General features: G+C 48.3%; 2 protein-coding genes across 2 annotated transcripts; both read right to left on the reverse strand.

Moving 5' to 3' along the window:
* Positions 1-217: 217 nt before the first annotated feature.
* Positions 218-3,085, reverse strand: LOC119302999 (60S ribosomal protein L5-1-like). Its single transcript, XM_037580076.1, has 9 exons — positions 2,935-3,085; positions 2,240-2,309; positions 2,053-2,144; positions 1,816-1,942; positions 1,644-1,723; positions 1,441-1,557; positions 921-1,055; positions 621-790; positions 218-526 (listed from the first exon to the last, which is right to left on the reverse strand). The coding sequence occupies exons 1-9, from the start codon at positions 2,935-2,937 to the stop codon at positions 412-414; spliced, it is 909 nt and encodes a 302-aa protein (XP_037435973.1). The 5' UTR covers positions 2,938-3,085; the 3' UTR covers positions 218-411.
* An 867-nt stretch (positions 3,086-3,952) lies between these two features.
* Positions 3,953-7,581, reverse strand: LOC119303000 (dnaJ protein homolog 2-like). Its single transcript, XM_037580077.1, has 6 exons — positions 7,282-7,581; positions 5,548-5,713; positions 5,292-5,439; positions 4,934-5,210; positions 4,643-4,841; positions 3,953-4,554 (listed from the first exon to the last, which is right to left on the reverse strand). Exons 1-6 carry the CDS (start codon positions 7,429-7,431, stop codon positions 4,229-4,231), a joined length of 1,266 nt encoding a protein of 421 aa, XP_037435974.1. The 5' UTR covers positions 7,432-7,581; the 3' UTR covers positions 3,953-4,228.
* Positions 7,582-7,781: the final 200 nt, after the last annotated feature.

Here is a 7,781-nt window from a genome sequence, read left to right on the forward strand (position 1 = left end):
TAAAAGCTGGAGCAAAGTTGTATTGGTAATTATGCAACTTTATTTACAATAGAAGTTTGTGGCTAGCATTTGCTTACGATCAAAATCTGTCTGCGAAAGAAGAAATGACTTCGCAGCAACATTAAAATCATAAACTTAGTATGGTTAGTAATAAGCTGAAAAGACCTCAACGAAGGTCATGTCAACCTAAGGCCAACCAGCATGGAACAGCCACAAAAAATAAAGAAAGGGTGCCAGACTAAAGGATTAAGATTAAGATCCAAATGCCAGCACGGCACATAATCCAGATAACACAATCTATAACTCAAGCGACATAACCAAAACTCAAAGGAACAGGCCCGTTGGGCAGGGTGCCAGACTTCAACAAAAACGCACGTTGCAATACTACACTGGGGTGGACAAGAACGCTCTTCACTCGTCGTCCTCCTCGTCATCATCGGCGGCACCGGCAGAGTTGTTGAGGGCGTTGAGCCTTTCGACGAGGCTGGCCTTCCTCTGCTCATAGGTCAGCTTCTTGGGGTTGTACCTGCATCAGAAAGACGATGTTCAGAAAGCAGCTCACAATGAAGTCGAGAGTAAATGTACTCAAGACAGTATGATAAAGAGCTTGCCGACTATACCTCTTGTGAGTCTTGGGAGGCGCCTTGGTTGACTTGGCCATGGTGGGATCAGCACGGATGGCGGCATGAACCTTCTTGTAAACTGCTTCCATGTCATCAGCGGAGATTCCCCTCTTGATGTACTCACTGAAGTGAGTTTGGAATTTCTCTGGTTCCTCATCTGCTAGCGACTGAAATAAGAGAGGCAAAAGTTCAGTAAGAGATGAAAGAGGAACTAGGGTCTTTTCACTGCTCTAGATACAACAGCATGAACAAGGGTCAAGTAATACAGAATCAAGAGAGCAATGGCTGCCAACTCACCCTCATGTAGTCAGCAACATGCCCTCCAAAGATGTACTTGCGGTGAATCTCAGCATCCAGAGACTTCTCGTCCTTTTTGAAACCAGCAAATCTCTTATCACTGTGGGGAATGTCAAGGCCACCATCCAAAGCTCCCTGCAGGACCAAAAATAATTACACCAGCAGCAAAAAAGCTCTAAAGGGATACAACCAGTGAATTCGAAAAACAAAATAAGTTCTGAAGTGCAGCAGAATAAGGAGCAACATATCACATCCAATGCAAATAAAAGATGAGAACAAACGGCAATAACAATGATTTTTCCCTAGGTCAAATAACATAAATAGTTGCTATAGAAATTTGACACAGTAGAGCAGAACAGCTATAAACAAGTTACAGAGCAATCATGCAATTAAACTCCCAAGATCAAAGGAGCTAAAGTAGAACGGACAATCATGATTTGCCAATAGTTTCATGTCAAAGGCTTGTGACAATGAGTGCCTGTCTGCAATTATAAAATTGTACAGTAATAACATAGCATACCTTAAGGGCACCAAACACACGGTTTCCAGTGGTGGTCCTGATAAGACCAACATCCAAGAGCGCACGGAAAGGCCTCCTCTCATCAGAAGGCTCAACAGAGAAGTCCTCACCAGTGGCCTGAGCACAGACATATAATAGTTGTGTTCATCAGAAGCAGCAAATCAGGATATTAGACTGAAAATAATGTTGAAGCCAGATTATACCTCAACATTGCCTTCATACTCCTCATCAAGATCACGGTTCTTAAGCACACGACGAGCCAAAAGCAGACCAGTGCAGTAAGCTACACCATGCGTTCAGAAAATTAGATTAGAAAAGAGGCATGCATAAGATCACAGCATGCATTTGCGCATTCATTCAGTAGCTAAAATCAACCTGCAGCATAGTTGGTGAGGCCAACTTCAAGACCATAGCGAGGCAACTCATGGGAGTAGGCAGCGGCCATCACAATATCACCAGCAATGGTAGCATAAACAATTTGTGCAGTGACATCCTTGTTGGTCTAAAGTACTATTGTTAAGCGATACAAAATATCTCCATGGTAATAATAAGCAGAAGCATATAGATGATTCACAAGTGCACAAATTATAATGAAGAAACTTTGAAGGATACAAATCGCACAACAAAACGGTACTTAGGAGTGTTGTACTTGTTCTTGTCCTGGTTTGTGAGCCTCAGCCTGGCCCTGTAGTCAGTCTTGCCCTCTGAGAAAACAAGGGGAAAAGGAAAATCACACTATCAGAATCGCTGTTAGATGACAAGTAGCAGATTCATGGAGCGGCAGGTGTTGAAGACTTACGGCGCCTTCTCTTGAACTTGACTTGGAAACGCTTGGAGTACGCCCTTGTCTTCTGGTTCTTGATGTACACCTACAAGACATATCAAACAGAAGCACATGAGTACACCTAGGTTTGGAACATCAGTGCTACCCAGGAAATCCTAGTAATCACTCACGCGGCACAAACAAAACATTGAAGACAAGATTTTAAGTGGTTCATAGTTCCATTAAATGACGAGAAACCTCATGGAGCATCCCAAGTTAGGAATAATCACAACTGGTAATTCCTAAATGAACCCCGAGTCTACTGTGCGAGCAGAAACAAAACCACACCAACAGTCATCCCTCGTCAATCCACCACAATGATGAATCTGGTCTAAGAAATGGGAACTTCTTCTCGCATCAGTTGTTAAACGATTAGCGCAGGCAATACTACTACGGCATGATTCGCGAGCAACAAATTCTTATGAAGCAGCAGAAATCCAGATCTAGCAGATTCTACGAGCTGCGAGGACGATTACTCCGCGACACAGAGCAAGCACACCGCAGATCTGACTAGGAGGTGCTAAACCCTAAAGCCCCGGGTCACAAGCTATGAAACAAATCGAAAACCTAGGCGACGGCCACCGCGGCGGAGGCGCACGGAAGCCAGACGCTGCGGGCGGACCGAAGCAGCAGCCATGGAGGAAGAGGAGAGCAGAGGAGGTCGGACGTACCATCTCGCCTGCGAGGAGGGAGCTCCTGCGGAAGGAGGCGGCGGCGGCGGCGGGGGCGGGCGGGCGAGCGAAAGGGCTAGGGATGGGAGCAGCGTGGTGGCACTTATATATACGAGGGGGCGGGCCTGGCTGCTTGCTGGGCCGCGCTGCGAGTCGCCCCCGAATGGGTGGGCCTCTTTCGGTCTGCCTCTAAGGCCCATGAGCTGCGTTTCGGTTTCTTTTTCCGTGGGCTCACTGGAGAGGAGAGCATAACGCCCGCTGTTGCTGTCGCAGTTGCAGAGGGAGAGAGCAGTTGCTCGTTCCTTCGCTCGTCTCCCGTTCCGTGTCCCTCCGGCGGATCACCGTTGGCGATGGCGACGGCGATCCCGTCCCTGCTCGCGGCGCTGCTGGCCGGCTGCGTCATCCTCGCGGTGCCGACGACGGCGACGGACCACGTCGTCGGGGGCTCGCTCTGGTCCATCCCCACAAGCAGCGACTACTACCGCAACTGGGCGGGCAACACGACGATCTTCGTCGGCGACAACCTCGGTGAGCCACCCATCACCGTTCCTCTCAAGCGCGAGCGCTACAGAGCACGAGTGCAGTTGGTGTCTGTTCTCTGACGAGAATGCGTGCGTGCGTGCAGTGTTCAGGTTCGACGCGGGGATGTACGACGTGGTGGAGGTGGGGGGCTGGGAGTACAAGGCCTGCTCGTGGGTGGACCAATACTCGGACACCTTGAAGAGCAGCCCCGCCGTGTTCCACCTCGACTTCGCCGGCGTCAAATACTACGTCTGCACCATCGGCAACTACTGCTCCCTCGGCGTCAAGATCTGGGTCTCGGTCCAGCAGGCCTAGCACAGCACGGTGCCTCTCGCCCTGCAATCTCTGCAGTAATAAACTCCTTTCAACTGCTACTCCTGTTTTCTTCTACGTAGTATGTTATTCCAATATAATGGAATTGTGCTTAGGTCGACAATAATGGAAATAGATCATAATGTGCATGGTGATGATCATGATGCCAGCCTGATTAAAAACCTGATCAAAAACCACAAACATGCTTTGCAAAATTGTCCACGGTTCTGCTTAGACAACGTATTCAGACAGCGTTCGTTAGTTTTCACAAACAGATTGCTTTTATACGAGTATCACACTACATTAAGAGTAGCCACGTAGCATTTTTCAAAAGACATGGATGGATACAGCCCCGGCGCCAAACGGGCAAAAATCAGCTTCATCGATAACACCACCAAAACCCCAGAGAGCAGGCAGGCATCTTGATCTTGGGTCCCCAAAAAGCTTGCCCAACCCTAGCTTACTGTTGTGCGCACTGCACTCTTTGGGCACCGCCTCCAGGCATCTCGTCGTCCTCGTCGTACGCCTCCTGAGCAGCAGCATGGGCTTTCCTGCGCATCTCCTCCTCCATGTTGACATCATGCATCGTCGTCTCCTCGCATTCGTCAAGCTCCATGTCGGTCAGCTTGGATGCAGGCTTTGGTGGAAGCACAGCCTCGAGAGCCTTGCACTGATCCGGTGCCAGCGAGTCGGGGAATTCCACTGTGAAATGAATGTAGAGCTTGCCCTTCATGAACGGCCTCTGGTACATCGGCATTCCCTCGTCGCTGATTGCCTTGAATGAATCTGCTCAGATTTTGAAACCAAAGATTATCATCAACTACATTTTTTGCATGAACATACACATTGGTCGCTGAGATCTATGAGGCCATACCAGGCTTGACAATTTCACCAGGGTTTGATTTAATGAGCAGCTGCCTGTTGTCCAGATGGGTCAGGACGAGTTGGAACCCACAAAGAGCTTCAGTGAGAGATATGGTATGCTCATAGAAGAGATCATCGCCCTTTCGCTTGAACTTCGGGTGTTCCTTCTGCTGGACGACAAATACAATGTCTCCAGTAACAGTGTCAGGCTGAAAACAAAACACACTGTTAGTTTGTGGACATCGAAGCAAAGCTACACAATAAAGAGTAATAAAGAATATCATAGACTGAACAAGCGTACCGCCTCATCAGCTTCACCAGGGAAGGTGATCTTCTGGTTGTGTTGCATCCCCTTCTCAACGTGAACCTCCAGAACTTTCTTCTCCTGAAGAACCTTCTCACCCTTGCAGCCTGGGCAGCGATCCTTGTCATTAATACTCTCCCCGGTGCCCTTGCAATCATTGCAGGCCTGCTGCATCTGCTGTATCATGGAAGGCCCCAGCTGACGAATAGTCACTTTCATGCCTGAACCCTGGCAACCTGGGCACCTCATGGAAGCACCAGACTTGGAGCCCTTGCTGAAATAAACAAGGAACTATGTTCAAGACCAGCACTACAGAAAACACATGGTCAACTGGGAAGGAACAAACTAGACTTACCCCTTGCACTTGGAGCAGAGGACGCTGCGGGAAAGAGAGAGCTTCTTCGAAGTACCATTGTAAAGATCTTCTAGAGAAGCTTTAAGTGGATGGACAACATCCTCTCCCCTCCTTTGCCTTCTGCCCCTGCTGCTGCCACCACCACCACCTGTGCACAAAATATACATATGCAATTTATTTATTGCATCAAGACGGCATGCACTATATAACAGAGTTTGATGGTCAAACAGAAAAATAGGTTGCCTTCAAACAATACCTCCAAAAGAGGGCCCGAAAAATGATGAGAAGATGTCAAATGGATCAACTCCACCACCTCCTCCTCCACCCATTCCCTCCTTGAGAGCATCTTCGCCATACTGATCATAGATCTCACGCTTCTCAGGGTCACTCAAAACCTCATAGGCTTGTGCCAGCTCCTTGAACTGAAATAAAATTTAAACAACACATACATTTGAAATAAGCCTTCCATTCTGCAGATCATGGTAAATCAGCAGATAATATTGGCATGAGAGCAAAAACAACAGTACAGAAAAACGACAATGGTATATTTGCGCAAACTAGATACATTTGAACCCTTCCCAGGCAGAATCCCATCACATCCAATAACTTTTTTCACAGTTTAAAGAGTAAATTTTGTTAAATTTACATCAAAGCAAGAAATATCATATTACACAACATAAGCAAGACAAAAAAGCAAATTCTGTACCACTCCACCACAGCAAAGTAACAGAATAAAGAGATTACAGTTGTCAAGCAGATCAATCACCCAATATATCACAGATAAGCAAGAAGCATAATAAATAAACAGACATCATACAGATCTAAGAACTGTCCAACAGATAAATTACCCTGATAGATCACAGCATTTAACCAATAGAACATTGTCCTAACAAACTGGCCACTTTTAGTAAGGGAATCTGCATCAGAGCAAAAATGGGGGTGCTGTAGAAAACCATAAGTTCCACATAGATGTCATATGATAAGCTTCATAAAAGTCCAAAAACAGATAAGGCGAATGATCCTTCGTATGAAATACAGACTGGACGGATATCATTTTCTGTCAACAGCATGGGATTTGACACTTCCATACACAATTATCAGCAGGGACATCGTGCATGACCAATGGAATGTATAACCACCCCATGTGATAAGCTAGCTAAAAGATGGGCTTCCATGATATGGGAATGTTGCATGTCCCACATGCTGCCCTATTGATGGACTCCTATATAACAAGTAACAACTGGGAACAGTCACTGTCGAGGGGTGGTGGAATTGTGGTGCGTGAGGTGACATTCTCATGTATTACTCGTGGCGACATCAGAGCAAGAAGCATCAGATGTCTTCCCATGACACTAACAAAACGGTTGTCCGCCTTATAACGAACTATAAAAGACGACCAGAAATATGCATTATCCACAGATGAATCACCAAATGAGTACTATCCAACCAGGAGCATTTTTTAAGCTACTAAGTCTTAATTAACAATGAAGATGCAAAATAACTGCCCTGCAAAAAGATGCAAACAACTGTACTTCTGTTCCCCGAATCTAGCCAAATTTACGCCGAGGGAAACTTTACTATACGTATCAGTAGCCAGCACTCCAGAAAGCAATAGCCGTCACCCAAAGATCGCGATCATGACCACTTCACATCAAACCACAACAAACAGGGCAAGCACTCCTTGACTAGCCACAGCAAATCCTCTTCTTTTCCTTCTGCGAATCGCCACTGCAAATCCTCGAAGACGCAACGGGAGCTACAAACCCCAGCAGAAGCAGATCGTCATCAACCCACACAAAATTCGCAGCTCGGCCACATCACAGATTGCCCCTACGCGAATTGACTCCCTGCACCGAACGAACTTCCCGCGCCCGATCTATCTAGTTCTACCTTGCCATAGCAGATCAGATCACACCAGATCGCGCCCGAACGGACCGAAAAAGTAGCAGCTAAGACGCGATGATCGCAGGGGAGGAGGGGGGGATCGGACCTTCTCGGGGTCTCCGCCCTTGTCGGGGTGGTTCTTGATGGCGGCCTTGCGGTAGGCCTTCTTGAGGTCGTCCTGGGCGGCGTTCTTGGGCACCCCGAGCACCTCGTAGTACTTGGTGTTGTCGCTCTTCTTGGGGGCGCGGCCGAACATCTTGGCCGGCGGGGTGGTGGGTGGGATGGGTAGGCCCTCCTCGCGCGCCGCCGCCGGTCGCCTCTCTCCCGCGGGCGTGGGAGCGGAGACGAGGAGGCGGTCAAAGTCGGGCGGCCGGGCGGAGCGAGTGAGAGAGAGAGAGGGTTTGGCCCCGCTGGATACGCCAGGGCTAATGTAGAGAAGGGAGTGCGTGAGCTGGCTGCGGAGGCGTATTCTGTGTCGCGGGCCGCGGCGCGGACCGGAATTGTTTACTGCTCTTGAGGGGAGCCCGGGCCCTGGATTGTTGGACCTGGTTCGGTCGCCTGCCAGAGATTCCAGCCCAAATGAGCCATCGTATATGGGCCGGAACT

The sequence above is a fragment of the Triticum dicoccoides genome, chromosome 5A, assembly GCF_002162155.2.
Source record: "Triticum dicoccoides isolate Atlit2015 ecotype Zavitan chromosome 5A, WEW_v2.0, whole genome shotgun sequence".
NCBI lineage: Eukaryota > Viridiplantae > Streptophyta > Magnoliopsida > Poales > Poaceae > Triticum > Triticum dicoccoides.